The 15798-nt window shown below is 51.2% G+C and overlaps 1 protein-coding gene across 1 annotated transcript; it reads right to left on the reverse strand.

Moving 5' to 3' along the window:
• Positions 1-2806: 2806 nt before the first annotated feature.
• Il2rb (interleukin 2 receptor subunit beta) lies at positions 2807-15418 on the reverse strand. The gene is made up of 9 exons (XM_036209014.1): positions 15306-15418; positions 14456-14570; positions 13731-13809; positions 11602-11707; positions 9140-9288; positions 8521-8686; positions 7786-7906; positions 4373-4457; positions 2807-3597 (listed from the first exon to the last, which is right to left on the reverse strand). The coding sequence occupies exons 1-9, from the start codon at positions 15394-15396 to the stop codon at positions 2908-2910; spliced, it is 1602 nt and encodes a 533-aa protein (XP_036064907.1). The 5' UTR covers positions 15397-15418; the 3' UTR covers positions 2807-2907.
• Between the last annotated feature and the right edge of the window lie 380 nt (positions 15419-15798).

The following is a 15798-nucleotide window of genomic DNA, read 5'->3' on the forward strand; positions in this document are numbered from 1 at the left end:
GCAAACTCCTGCCTCTCAAGGCATTGAGAAGTGATATACCTTTTTGGTGGGGCAGAGGGAGTTGACTGGTTTGTGGTTATTTATTTAAATGTGTTTCTCTTGGAACAGGGGCTTGTCCTGTAGTCCAGACTGACCTGGAACTCACTATATGAACCAGGCTACTTTCAAACCTGAGATGCCGCGGCCTTAGACACCGCCTCCCACCCCATCCTAGGGTTCAGACTGAGCCACAGTGCGGGCCTCCAACTACTCTGGCATTTTGGTTTTACTTTCGCTTTCCTGAGACTTCCTCTGTTGACCATCACAGTGCCATCACACCGAGTAAGGCAAGGCTGGATTTTGGCCTTTGACTTGAACAAAAATATTTCTACCATAATTCACCTGAGAATTTGGGCTCTGGAAGTTGCTTAGGCAGAGATGCGACCTGGGGAATGAAGGTACAGGCCAGGCTAACAAGGACACAGGAGAGGTCTGAAGCTCCTCCCCTCCACCCCCTTCCTTGCACCCCTAGGTACTCCCAGCTGCTTCCTGCTCTCCACTCTGCACCTGAGGCTCTCCAGAGCCTGGGCTATGCCTATTCTCCAACTGGTACCTTTCCCCTGAAATCTGACCCTGGGTATCCTGGCACCCCCTTCCCTGCACTACCCTGCCAGCTGCTCCCTCCTGGCCCGTCTCCCAAGAAATCCACAGGGCATGCTGTGGGACTGGTTCATGGTTCCATCTCCACCTGGCATATGGTGGCCCCTTTCTACACCCTGCACCAGCTCAGGTCTCCCACCAGACATGGGGAACAGCTGGGCTTCTGGGCCCCTTGCTGATTGCCCTCTCAGCTTTCCAGGCTGCCCCATCTCAGCATCTGCTCTCCCTGCCCAGAGACTCAGCCAGGGAAAGCCAAGAGCTCATTTTGTAGAAGGAAACAGAGAGGCAGCCTAACCCAGACATGTCGCTAGGTGCCAGCTCTCAGCAGTTGGGGCTGCCCCAGAACAGTACTGAAGAATCTAAAAGCAGCCTCTGGTGGAAGGAACACTATAATTATTAAGATCTGCCCTGCACAAAGGCAATTGGTTAGCAGTGTCAGCTATGTATAGCTGCAATTGATTAGCAATGTCTACCATGTATAGGTGCAATTGATTAGCAGTGTCTGCCATGCATAAGTATAATCAACTAGCAATGTCTGCCACATGAGCAGTTTCATGAATGCTAGAGATTGCTGACTATTGTTTCTCAAGACACTGCAAAAATCCTGATAGTTGAAAAGTGATCATTAAGATAACGACATGGGATGAGGGGAGCGGGGACAGAGAGATAAATGAATGATAGATCAATTCATGATCTATGATCCATTGAAACACTTGCCCAAGCCTGGATGTGGAGATACAAGAAGTTGGAGCATATCTGTGCACAGAAACCTGTTTCCTATAAATGACAAAGATGTTCTCAACATCGACGCTTTGTTCACAGAGGAAGTTTCCCTCGGTTTCCAGCAGTATTGTCCTTCTAGACTGAAATGACAGATTTCCAACAGCAATGAAATAAACATTATCCCACTATTCTCCTCCTTACAACGCCAGGGATGGAACCAGCTAGGCAGAGCTCTGGCACTAGGCTCCACCCCCGGGTCAGAGTCACACCTTACGTAGTTTTATTGTACCTGCTTTTTATAATCGCCTTTTATTTATAGAAAGATAGGGTTTTCCAGCCACAGAAGCGATATGATGAAAAGTCTTTAAATACATGTATTTAAACAAAAAAAAAAAAGGAAGGAGTTTTAAAACTTCTCAGGGAACAATTACAAAGATGGCATACACAGATCATTAAAAGAGAGAGAACCCAATCCTCCTCAGACCTCTTCAGATAATGGAAATAAGTTCTATTTCTCTTTGGGAGCTAAGGCAAAATAATTCCAAATGTTTACATTTGCCCAGGATATACAGTCAAGAGTATGGAAGCGGGACTTACAGGTGAAGACGAGGGACCTTTGCCACCTAGGATAGGCACAACAAAGTGTCTGAATGGGTGTCATTCCAGAGGGGGCCTCCAGGGGACTCTGTGGGATCCTTGCAAGGTTTTGTTGTGTATGCTTTGGGGGGGGGTGTACATGAAGGGATATCTACTTCTCCCATATATAACATCAAAGGCAGGAATCCACAAGTCCAGCTTGGTGAACCTTTGAGTCTTAGAGGCTTACTTACAGGAGCATAGGGGACTCCAAAACAGCTGCATCACAGAAACTCCCACCCCAGAACAGGTGATGATGTCGCTATAGCTACCTAGATGGAGTCCTCACTTCAATCAATCCTCTCCCCCACCCCCACCCCTGGCATATGCCAGCATCTTCCAAGAACACACGCACCAGGGACAGAATGACACATAACTGGAGATGGGGGGCAGGAGAATGGCTAGAATCTCTGGTGACAGTCTGGTGACCCTTCCCATCCCCTCCTCCTATGAGAGAATGTCCACAGTCAACAGGCTGCAACCAGTCTTATCAGGATTTCTTAGTCTGGGTAGACGCAGCTGCTCTGATTAAGACAACAGCAGCCACATCACACCCTGAGGACAGATGTTCCACAGCAGTGCTGGTGAGGCAAGAACTGGGACAGGGAAGGGTGGAGAGGGGTAGGGAGCCATGACAAGCTCAAGGACATAAGAGGAGCATGGGCACATTTGTGTTTGGGGAAGCAGGTTCCGGCTGCTCTGTGAAGTTGAGCAGGAGTAAGGCAGGTACAGGAAGCTAGTGACCTCCTGACTAAAGAGGGAGGTGGAGCTGACCACCCCTCTCCACCCCAGATCCTGCTTGGACCAGAGAGCAGCAAGTGGAGCTCAGAAGTGGATGACTAAGTGTTGGGGTGCAGATAACCAGGAACAGTCCTCAACCAGTCCCCCTCAAACCTGACCCAACCTAGTCTATACCAGATGGGCTGGATCTTGGGCCTGTAGTTCTTGAAGAGACAGATAGGCATCAGTGTTTGGAGGCAGCACAGAGGCCAGGGCCATGCCCTGACCTTGCTCACAAGAGCTTCCTTCAGGGACACTGGCTTGCTCCCCCAAGCTTTGAGCAGATAGCCTCTCTCCATCACCTCCCAGCACCAGCTCCAGAGGGTCAGGAGATGGGAGGGAGGGAGGTCCATCCTGCAGGGAGAGGGGAGGCTTCTCTTCCGGGACTACTGCTCCCCCAAAGGCAGTGTTGGGGGAGCTCAGGCTGGGGGAGAAGAGCAGCAGGTCATCTCTGGGTGGGAAGTCACAGTAGTCATCCTCTTCACCAGCCAGAGGGAGCAGAGAAGGGAGGGAAGATCCCTCAGGCCGCCCTGGCCCATCCTCCTCCACCTCTTCTTCCATGCAGGGGTCGTAAGTGAAGTACACTTGGCAAGACTCAATCTCGAAGGTGTTGGGCAGATGGAAGAAGAAGTAGCCTTGGTTGGTGAAACAGCTGGCCTGGGAGTGGCCGCTGGGTGAGGGTGAAGGGACTGTGTCCTGCTGTAGCAAGAGCAGCTGCATGGCCTTGCTGTCTCCCTCCAGCACCTCTAGTGGAGAGATCTCAGGCGCAGGGCCAGTGGGGCTGAAGGAAGATGAGGGGAAGGGCGAGGAGAGCCATTTCTGCCAGAGAAAGTGAGGAGAGTGAGTGGACCGCTGTACCTCCTACCCCACCACTGACCTCAACTACTCCTCCTCCTCCTCCTCCTCCTCCTCCTCCTCCTCCTCCTCCTCCTCCTCCTCTTCCTCCTCCTCCTCCTCTTCTTCCTCCTGGTCCTCCAACAGCAGCCCCCACCCCCGACCTAAAAGCATCCGGTAGCCTGGATATCTTGATGGACTTTCTAGACTTATCAGCCTAGGCTACATGCTAGATGAACACAGCCAGAGTACTGCTTCACAGATGTCCAGGGGATGTTGGCTACGAGCCAGTGTGGCTGGCTACCGAGCGCCTGCTGTGTACCTGGACTAAACTAGGTGTGAGGACACAGAAGGGCCGGAATCCCCACCGTCTTGTATGAAGTTAACCTGCCGGTCAGTGTCCCAGAGGGCCTATCCTGCTCAAGTCACAGGCGGCCGGTGCAGCAAGGACATGAGTCCTGCTCACGGTGATAAAGAACTGGCAGGTCCCCAAATCACCTCTCCCTGTAAGATTCTATAACTTACCTATGCTTACACAGCCAGGTAGTGGCAGAGCCAGAGTCAAGGCCGTGTGACTTAGATAGAACCATGCCAGAGCAGGGACAGAGATGTGCCCACAAAAGAGGCTGCTCACTCACTTCTACACCATGGATCCTCTTACTGGGGCAAAGCCCTTGTCCCCTGATCATATCTCTGCCCTGCAGCCTGCCTTTGGGGTGCCCATCAACCACCTGCTCTGTCTTCTTTCCCTGGCTCCTACCTGAAGGTCTCCTCCGTGCTGGGAGCTCAGTTGGGAGAAGAACTCAGAGGGGTCTGGGACGTGGCATTTGAGAGCTGTCTTCAGCCTGGCCAGGGAAGAGGGGGAGGGGTGAAGGGGCAGGCCGGGGAGGGGGTGGCATGATGTCCTACCACCAGCCTCCCAGTTCTGAGACTAGGGGATAGGCCCATCCCACGTCCACTCATTTATTCAACAATGCTAACTGAACACTCACAAGGGAGAATACTACATGGGGTACTGTGGATCCAAGAAGAGTAGACAACAGAGAAGTCCTCTGCTCCCCAGAAGCTGACACACGGACAAGACAGACCTAAACGAAACGTGTAACAAAGTTGCTCATTCTGTGGACCTGTGGTGGGTATTGTGTTCCCTGAAACATTGTGCATTCCCCAAAATAAACTTATCTGGAGTCAGAGAATAGGATGGCCACAATATTAAACATGAGGACAGGCAGTGGTAGCACACGCCTTTAATCCTAGCATTCCAGAGACAGAAATACCTCTGGATCTCTTGAGTTCAAGGCCACTTTAGAAACAGCCAGGCACAGTGACACATGCCTTTAATCCCAGAAATCCAGCTTTTAATCCCAGGGAGTGACAGCAGAAAGTAGAAAGATATATAAGGCGTGAAGACCAGAAACTAGCAGCATTTGGCTGGTTAAGCTTTTAGGCTTTGGAGCAGCACAGTTCAGCTGAGAGCCATTGGGATGAGGACTCAGAAGCTTGCAGTCTGAGGAAACAAGACCAGCTGAGGAACTGGCAAGGTGAGGTAGCTGTGGCTTGTTCTGTGTCTCTGATCTTCCAGCATTTACCCCAATAACTGGCCTCAGGTTTGGTTTTATTAATAAGACATTCTAAGATTCATGCTACATCTGGCGCCCAACGTTCGTGGTACTAATTTATGAAAAAGCTGCTAGCCTATGGCCTTGCAGGCCCCAGCTCAGTCCGGAGCTACACTCGGCTGGTTGTGATGGTGCATGCTGGTAGGATTTACTGAAGAAGGCAGAGGCAGAAGGATCCTGAGTTGAGGCTGGTAGTCTAGAAGGCTGGCTAAGGAGAAGCTTTGGCCCTGGGCCCAGACACAAACAGCAATGGGACCATGGAGGCAGTGACTGCTGCTCTGAGTTACAGGCTGCTTCTCATCGTGTTGGCGACTGCGGTGATGCTGCTACCTGGGACGAAGTGTTTACTACTGCTTGTTCAGAGAAGAATTGCCAGGCCCATCGTGTTGCAAGAGAGCATCGGCAAAGGTCAGTTTGGAAAAGTTTGGCAAGACAAATGGTGGGGGGAAATTGCTGTGAAGATTTTTCTCTTCCAGGGAAGAACATTCATGGTTCCAAGAGACAGACATTTATCAGACTGTGATTACTCCAAACCACAGAGGATGCACCAAAAATAAATAAATAAATAAATAAATAAATAAATAAATAAATAAATAAATAATTTTAAAAAGGGAACCATGACCACGCCTAACAGCAACTTTGAAATCTTCAAAAGGATGATAGGACCCAACAAAAATGAATTCATGTGGACTATGGTAAAGCCATTAAGCAGACTAAAACCACGAAAGATCTGCTTTGGACTACAAACTACTCAGGACAATTTTGAGATGGCTAGCTGAGATGATCCAGCCTGACAGACTACTTGAACAAGGACTTGAAACAAGCCCTGCACTTTCTCATTATGCAGTGGCTGGACAAATGATACAGGACTTGACAATTAACCCAAAAAATAGAGTTTTTGTTTAAAAAAGAAAAAGGAGAATATAGATATGAGGTAGATTACTGAATCTACCCTGAGAAAAAAAGATAAAGAAATAATAGGATAAATGGGTAGATCATTGAATCTACACTAAAAAGAAAAAAGGGAAAGATATAAAAATGACAAAAGGTAGATTATTGGAACTTTTATGAAAAGAAAAAAGAGAGAATATGAATATGATAAGAAAAAAATCAATTTTTGAATCTACTTTTAAAAAGGAACTATTTGTTTTACATAGGATAAGTAATGAAAATTTTTGGTCTGAGTTTATCAAATGTTACTGGACTGGACATTGTTATATATAATGGAGTTTTGCGCCTGAATCTGTCAAATGTTAATGGACTAGACATCATTAATGTAATCTTGACTGTGTATATTAAATATACTTATTGGATATGATTTTTCTTGTATTAGTTATAAGCTTTTTTAAATTTTAGACAAAAACAGGGGAAATGTGGTGGGTATTGTGTTCCCTGAAACATTGTGCATTCCCCAAAATAAACTTATCTGGGGTCAGAGAACAGGATGGCCACAATATTAAACATGAGGACAGGCAGTGGTAGCACACGCCTTTAATCCTAGCATTCCAGAGACAGAAATACCTCTGGATCTCTTGAGTTCGAGGCCACATTAGAAACAGCCAGGCACAGTGACACATGCCTTTAATCCCAGAAATCCAGCTTTTAATCCCAGGGAGTGACAGCAGAAAGTAGAAAGATATATAAGGCGTGAAGACCAGAAACTAGCAGCATTTGGCTGGTTAAGCATTTGGCTGGTTAAGCATTTGGCTGGTTAAGCTTTTAGGCTTTCGAGCAGCAGTTCAGCTGAGAGCCATTGGGATGAGGACTCAGAAGCTTGCAGTCTGAGGAAACAAGACCAGCTGAGGAACTGGCAAGGTGAGGTAGCTGTGGCTTGTTCTGTGTCTCTGATCTTCCAGCATTTACCCCAGTAACTGGCCTCAGGTTTGATTTTAATAATAAGACATTCTAAGACTCATGCTACATGGACCCAGAACTGAGCACTAGTCAAAAGATGGCTCTTGAGTGGGAGAGACTATGGTTCATGGTAAGGTCCATGATTGGCGCACCATTTCCAGTGGAGGCCTTCAAGGGTCAGACTAGAGAGGGAAGCAGGAGCAAGGTCTCCTAGGGGGCACTCTCATGGATGGTGGCCTTAGGGAGACAATGAACGGAAGTTAAATTCTACCTCAGGTTCTACTTGCTAAGCTGCTCAGAACGTAAACATAGCTAACTGGAGAAAGGGGAGCCACTTTCTGAGTGGCGCACCATCTCCAACAGAGGCCCCTCAAGGGTCAGGAGTCGGGGACTCTCTAAGGAGGGTTAGACAAGGGTGTGACATGGTTGGAGTGGATAGGAGGGGGCCAAGAGCAGCAAGACAGACACTCAGAGGCTCCTGTGACCTTCAGGAAGGCCCCAGAGGACCTGCTGCGATCTATCTCCGCTTCCCATACCAGCTTCCACCTTTGGGGATGGGGCCCAGGGACAAGTTAGCTGTTGGAGGAGGGGACAGAGGGAGGCCAGGTGTGAGGCAGCAGTGTTCAGCCCAGCCCAACCTGGAAAGACGCACATGATAGAGATGGGGTGGGAAAGGAATCCTGGTCAGGAACATCCTTACCATGGGCCAAGGTACTGGCACTTGACTAAAATGTAGACACAGGCCAAGAAGCCAAAAACACAACCAAGGCTCAGTAAAAGGTGTCTGAGCCACGGTAGGGCTAGGGTCTCCTTCCTGGAATCTGTTCAGGGTGTAAGAGAAGGTAGAAGGTGAGAGGTGGCCCCTCGGCAGGTTACCTGAACCCCAGATCCATCCCACCCCACTCTGGCGTCACACCTTGCCAGGTATCAGTGTCTACCAGACTTGCTTTTAATGGGGACTTGATCCTCGGTCCTACTTAAGCCCACCTGACCAGGAAAGCAGACTGTGCTTACAAAGCAATGGCCCTGTGACATTCCCAGCAGAGCCCGTGGCTGTACTGACTGACCTCTACCTATCACACCTAGAGCTTCTGTGTCCCTTCAGCTCAGCAAGTGACATGATGAGGGATATGCCTTCAAGGGTCCCCCACCAGCATGGCAGCCCCACAGTATCCAGGCTAAGAGGCTAATACCTACTCTGTTTCTGTCAGAACTACCTCACAGCACCTGGCCTACACATAAAGCTGGGGAAAAGTAGCCCTTGGCCTGGAGAGTGGACACACTCCCTACCACACATGGACTCCTCCTCTGCACCTGCTCCTCCTCCTCAGTAGCCCTGTCTCTGACAAGTGAGTCTATGGGAGGTGCAGACCCAACCCTGTAGCTCCTAGAGCACCCTGGGCCTGTCCAGCTCCCTCCATGCTGCCCACTGTACCTGTTGGCCTTGTTCGAAAAGCCAGGGGCTGGCTCCAGGGACTCCAGGTCCTACGGTCACCTCGTTTGGCCCTGACCCGCACTTGGAGCTCGTATGAGGTGTCAGGGGTAAGCGTCTCCAGGTTGATCCACTGCTGTCTCTGCCTAAGGCTTAGCAGGGGTGCATCCTGAGCAGAGATGTGTGCTGCTCAGCAAGGTCTCCACTGTCCACCTCACCTCCCACAGCCAGATCAAGAGGCTAAGCAAGCAGCCTCTCCCTGGCCCTCCCAAAAGCTCCCTGTTCCCCCCAGCTGCTGGGGCCCTGAATCCCAGGGTCCCCAGGTAAGTATAGGAATGAGTGTGAGGATGATGAGTCTCAGCCCACCACCCCCTGAAGCCCTGAAGTCAGGGAATGTCTGGATTTGGAATGTGGAAAGGCAGCTGTTGAGCCTCACATACTGTCTCACCATGGGGTCTACATAGATGCATCCTCTGGCTATAAGAGCATGGGAGGAGCAGGCAGTTCCAAGCAATATAGGAGGACCAGCGTGAAACAGCTACACATTGGTGTGTAGAAATGGACAGGGCATGCATCAGAACAGGAAGGTGCAGCAGAGGCAGGGGATTGGCTATGTCCTCACCTTCCAGCTGTGGCCCAGTGAACGTGTGCGGGCCTCAAATTCCAAGGCTCTATCGATGTAGTGAGAGACCTGAGAGACCTCCCAGCTTATGTTGCAGCTCTGGGTTTCAATGTGTAGAACTTGGAGTGAGTGAGGGGCCACCAGGCGGACTGCAGACAGAGAGGAAGGAACAGGTATCACAGATCAGTCAGTAAGATACCAAGAACATTCGACCCCGTTTTTACCACACAGCTTCCTCAGCACCAACTCCTCCTCAGCAATGCCCTGACTTTCTCCCCTGCACCTAACCTGCTGTCCCTCCTCCCCTGCACCTGCTGTCCCTCCTCTACACCTGCTGTCCCTCCTCCTCTGCAACCTGCTGTTTCCTCCTCCCCTACACCTGCTGTCCGCTGCCTCCCTCTACACCTGCTGTCCCTCCTCCTCCTGCACCTGCTGTTCCTCCTCCCCTTACACCTGCTGTCCCTCCTCCCCTGCACCTGCTGTCCCTCCTCCCCTGCACCTGCTGTCCCTCCTCTACACCTGCTGTCCCTCCTCCTCTGCACCTGCTGTTCCTCCTCCCCTACACCTGCTGTCCCTCCTCCTCTACACCTGCTGTCCCTCCTCCTCTGCACCTGCTGTCCCTCCTCCCCTACACCTGCTGTCCCTCCTCCCCTACACCTGCTGTCCCTCCTCCCCTGCACCTGCTGTCCCTCCTCCTCTGCACCTGCTGTCCCTCCTCCTCTGCACCTGCCCCTCCTCCTCCTGCACCTGCTGTCCCTCCTCCCCTACACTCTGTCCCTCCTCCCCTGCACCTGCTGTCCCTCCTCCCCTACACCTGCCCCTCCTCCTTGCACCTGCCTCCTCCTCTGCACCTGCTGTCCCTCCTCCCCTACACCTGCTGTCCCTCCTCCTCTGCACCTGCTGTCCCTCCTCCTCTGCACCTGCTGTCCCTCCTCCTCTGCACCTGCTCCTCCTCCTCCTCCTCTGCACCTGCTCCTCCTCCTCCTCTGCACCTGCTCCTCCTCCTCCTCCTCTGCACCTGCTGTCCCTCCTCCTCTGCACCTGCCCCTCCTCCTCTGCACCTGCTCCTCCTCCTCCTCTGCACCTGCCCCTCCTCCTCTGCACCTGCCCCTCCTCCTCTGCACCTGCCCCTCCTCCTCTGCACCTGCTCCTCCTCCTTTGCACCTGTTCCTCCTCTGCACCTGCCCCTCCTCCTCTGCACCTGCCCCTCCTCCTCCTCCTCTGCACCTGCTCCTCCTCCTCCTCTGCACCCTGCTCCTCCTCCTCTGCACCTGCTCCTCCTCCTCCTCCTCTGCACCTGCTCCTCTTCAGTCCTGCACCCCTACTTTTCTTATTCTGCCCACACCTTACAGAGCGAACCGATTTGGGATCTTCTTCCTTTTGTGCCCACCCCCTCCTGGGATGTCTGAGTCAGGGACTGAGGTGACTGCTGAGCCTTTGGCACCTGGGGCACTCTCCAGGAGTGACTAATCAGCTGTTGAGTGATTGGCAAGCAGCTGTGCCCTGCTTGAATACTGGTCTGAGAGCTGTACAGGGATCAGCTCATATACTTTATTTTATCCGGGTATCTTTATTATTGATGTATTTGTAATCATATGAATACATTTATAAGTATAAAACATAATTTAAATAATTATAAGCATATAACTATAGTTACATAGCATTTAATATAAATTTATATCTGTGTGTTCCATAAATATACTTATTAAATGTAAATATAAGCCATAAACATGTCTATGATTCATTTCTCAATTATACTATATGTACACATTTATTCAATATATTTGTCTGTTGATATTTGTGAGAGTGTGTTGGTACAAGCTTGGCAAGTGTTCTAGCCACATGCCCAGCCTGTGTGGATTTTAAGTGTGATACGTACTTCATTTTCCCTGAACTAAATTGCTCTAAGTCTATAACCCTGAGATTCTGTCCACCCATAAAGCACAAGTTTTTTCCTGTGCCTAGATGCTGAGAAGTTTATGCATCCTAGCTCACATTCCTTCCCATCACGAGGCCCTCAATTCTTCCTACTTTACAGAGAAGAAAATTAAGGCCCCAACATGTTCAGTGACCTGCCAGCCAGACCGAGTCAAGGCTGGACTACAATTTGAATTCTGCCTGGACCCCCCTTCTACCCCTTCTCTTCTCTAGAGGCAGTCTCCAAGGTCACCGAGTCATTCAACAAGCCTTCTCCAAGCACTGCCTATTCAGGCCTGGAGTTCAGTGCCCAGAGAGGAGCTGCAGGGCTGGCAGAGTTCCCAGCCCAGCAAGGGAGATAGACTCACAACTAGGTAAGAGCTGAAGGGTGAGTGGGAATCTTCCAGGCAGGGGTGGGGTAGGGTGAAGAGGAGAGGGTTGGCCGGGTAGCTTTCCAGGTAGGCGCTGGGACAGGTTTGAGAAGGGCTAAGAGGCTGATGGCTACCAGGGGAGGTGGGACCCACAAACCCAGACTCCATACTCACGGTTCTCAAAGGGACTGAAATTGCAGGTCTTCACCCTGCGCCAGCCCTTCCCTTCCCAGCACACCACGCTTATGTTGAGGGAATCTGCAGCAGTCAGTGATTGGGACTACAAGAGAGGAAAGGCAGAGGTGTAGCTACCAGAAGCCCTTGAGAAGAAGGGACCATTAAACTATCAAGGCAAGGACATGCTTTGCCTCTACCAGCCATCTAAGGCAGGGGGCAGCAAACATTGTCCGCAGCCAGCCAGACTGTGAACACTTTTAGCTGCACAGACCACATGGCCTCTGTCACAACTCAACTCTGCTATCGTCTTGAAAGAACTACAGACAGAAATGTACCGATATCAGGGCCACATCCCAATAAAACTTTATTTACAAACACAGACTGCAGCTGGGGTTGGCACAGGGAGCATAATCATTCAGTAATCCCTGATATAAACTGAAGTGGGCCACCAGGGTTGAGAGGAAGTTTCTCATCATAAGACATAGGCAAAGAGCTAAGCCCCCCAAAAGGTCATCCACAGAGAAGGCAGAACTTTTGAATAGCCTTACCCCCAGCTATTCTGAAAGAAAATGGCTAGGCAGTCACTGCTCACACCTTGTTGATGAACACACTGGTCCCTCCCTGTGCTACTCTAGAAGCCTGAGGTTAGGGATGCTCAGACGTTCAGCTCGACAGCAGGAAGTGGATTCACATGAGGCCATTGCAGCCACAGCTTCCCAGAATGACCAGAGCACAGAGGATGGGTGACATGGTCCCCCAAATAGGCCACGCCACAGGCTCCTGTGTAGACAGGATCCTGCAGGAGGAGATTCAGAGGCAGGCCATGGCAAGACCTATGCTCTGGGACTGGGTGATGGTTTGCAGTCTAAGCCCTGAGGCTTAACCCCTCCGACCTGCACAAACTTTGAACGTGGCCATCAGGGTTCCCTGACCAGCCAACCAAGTATTGTTTCCTCCCTTCACTTCACTGAGGACATGGCCTTCATCTCTCACAGATGTTACCAGTTCCAGTGTACCCACTTAATAATAGCACAACTCGGTTACTATTTCTGCGGTTGTCCTGAAGAAATTGTCAGTACCAGGCTGCTGCGGACTTCTGTCCCCTCTTCTCTCACTACTCCCGAAGACAGACACATGCTCTCCCCATTCCCATCCGTTAGTCCAGGAGGCTGAAATTCTGAGAGAACTAGGGACTCGCCTAAGGTCACACAGTTAGGAAATAATGGGGCCAGGATGGAAGGCAGGTCCCTGCAAAGCCCCCATGTTGGCATAGCTAGAGATTCACTAGCTGTATTGTGTGCCATCCTCCCTCCCCTTTCTTTGAGAACGTGTGAAACCTGCCAAAGGCTGGACAACACAGCCCAGGCTCCCCAGGTCGAACCCCTACCCCTGCCTTGGCCCTTTCCTCAGAGGGTCTGAGGAAAACTTGAAGTTACATCCACAGGGTCTGGACTCAGGCCCTACAAGAGGCAGATGGGCGATATGGAAAAGCCACCAGGAGCCCACAGGCCTGGGGTTCATCCCAGCTCGGCTGCTTGTAGCTGGGTGACCCCCAGCAGACACACATCTCTCAGCCTTAGATTCTTCCTTGGTAAGGAGACAAAAATCATAGGGGTCTATTTATAACTCTCAGTATCTGCTCTGTGCCACAATGACCCTTCGAGGGAGCTTCCATTTTCTTTTCTATTTTATGGGAGGGGAAACTGAGGAACTGAAGCTGCACAGAGTCACTGAGCTGTCCTGAGGCAGTCCCAGGGCAGGGATGCTCAACTCTAGCATGCCACTCTCCCTACAGCCTCGATGCTGAGACCTCAGCCAGAGTCCGGTATGATTGTCATTGTTACTGGGATGCAAAAGGGTGTCACAACTCATAGCAGACAGTGGGGGACCAAGAGTCTGTGCAGGGGCAGCAAGGGTGCAGGCCAATATCCCATCTTCTGTCCTTCACTCTCAGCCCAAGCATCTACATCACCTGCTCTACATCACCAGGCTGATGCTTGCAGAGAGGTCCAGAACCACCCTGAGGCCCCAGCTCACAGCTGGAAGGATTTGACTACACACATGTACACACACACACACACACACACACACACACACACACACACACCACTGCCCATGCTACTCACATCTAGGGCCCCGAGGATCAGGTTGCAGGCCCAGGATGCCTGCTTCACAGGAAATAGCTCACAGGTTTTATTCCAGGGCCTTGCAGAACAGAAAAGACACCTTAGAAAGCAAGGCAGGACTACAGAGCTACCCAGAGACCCTTCTCACTTTCCCCAACCCCCGTGCTAGGGACAGCAGCACTGTGGGCGAGGAGCCCGCTGCCTCCCATGCTCCCAGGGTCCTTCCCCTTTAGAATACCTTTCCCCAGCCCCCAGCCTGACCTCCCAGCAGCCAAGGTGACCAAGGAACACAAATCAGCTCAGCCCTCACCTCACCCCGACTCCAAGAGCCCCCAAGGTCCATGCAGCTAAATTAAGCTTAAAGAAGCCTGCGGCTCCCAGATGTTTTCTATTCCCACAGGACAGCATCCCAGGCAATGGTCCCTGACTCCACAGCTGCCTGAGGGCTCTCCCAAAATACCAGATTACTCAAAAAATGTAGGAAGCACCAAGTACCCTGCTTGCCTCTGACAGCCTTGGCATCAGAGGCTCACAATGACGGTCCCCAAACTACTCAGCCCAGGACCTCTGAAACTCTCAGCTAGAGCCTGGATCCCACCCACTTTCAGGAGCCCCAATGACTGAGCGGCTAAGCCTGGTGCTAACTGTTGTGAATCTCAGGTTCAGGATTCAGATTAGAGTTCCCGTAGACTTGAGGTTCTGCTCTGTGACCAGGCCACACTCACCGGACGCTTGACTTGGCTTGGATGTGGCAGGAGGTGACCTGAAGGACTTCTTCCCGGCTCCACTCACAGGAGACATTGGCTCTCGAGTTGTAGAAGCACTTAAGATGGGGACAGTCTGTGGGCAAAGTAGGGTGTGAGTGGCGGGCTGCAGGACACACATACCTCTGGGCATGTCAGCTCCTGGCACCCTGTGCCTGCCAGAGGAGGTAGGTGACTCAGATAGGCAGAAAAGGGATTCAAGTTCATTTCATTGTCGTGTGTGTGTGTGTGTGTGTGTGTGTGTGTGTGTGTGTGTGTGTGTACATACGCATGCAGGTACACATAGCACGGATGTCATGGTGTGTGTATAGAGGCCAGAGGACAACTTTTGGGAATTGACTGTCTCCTTCCACCATGGGATCTGGGGGACTGAACTCAGATTGTCAGGTGTGTGGGGCACGCATGCTGACCACTGAGCCACCTTGCCAGCCCATTCCTGAATAGTTTTTACGTGATTATTGGGAATGTGGTCTCAAGTTCTCATGCTTGCATGACGGGCACTTCACTCACTGAGCTGACTGTCGTCGTCCCCCCCCAATTCAGAGCCATTTCAAAGGAAGGAAACTGAGCTTCAGAGATAGAAGGGACCCCAGCCTGTCCATGGCCAAACAGGGGCAATCACCAGCCTCTGCTTGTCCCTGGGAGAAGCCTGTGCAGGCCAGAGGGAGGCAGGCATCTGCCCTCTGGTCCCATCCCTCATCCCTCTTCCCACGACCCCTGCCGTGGATGACTCTTCTCTCTGAAGCAGGAGGCTGGGATGCGGCCTCCCCCCAGGAAAAGCACAGACATCATCAAAATGCTGGGTCCTCACCCTTCACCTCTGCAGATGCCCAAGGTGTAGCCAGGGACAGGAGGATGATGGAGAGGCCCAGACACCAGGACAGAGCTGTGGCAGCCATCATATCCAAGCGACAGAGCTGAAGACACAAGCCCTAAGTGGAGGAGAGCAGAGAGCCAAGTGAGAACCAAGTGAGAACCAAGTGAGACCCATAAGTAAATGTGTCCCCTAGAGGATATGTCCTAAAACCTCCAAGGATGCCTAAGACATGCGACCAACCAGTCCTAACACATACCATGTTTTTCCTATAAATTAAAAACCCTGGGCGGTGGAGGCGCACACCTTTAATCCCAGCACTCGGGAGGCAGAGGCAAGCAGATCTCTGTGAGTTCAAGGCCAGCCTAGTCTACAGAGCGAGATCCAGGAAAGGCTCCAAAGCTACACAGAGAAACCCTGTCTAGAAAAAAAATCCATCATGAGACATGAAGACAGTACTAGTGATATAAGAAGATTCCAAGGGACAGCC

Source organism: Onychomys torridus, chromosome 16 (assembly GCF_903995425.1).
Source record: "Onychomys torridus chromosome 16, mOncTor1.1, whole genome shotgun sequence".
Classification (NCBI taxonomy): domain Eukaryota; kingdom Metazoa; phylum Chordata; class Mammalia; order Rodentia; family Cricetidae; genus Onychomys; species Onychomys torridus.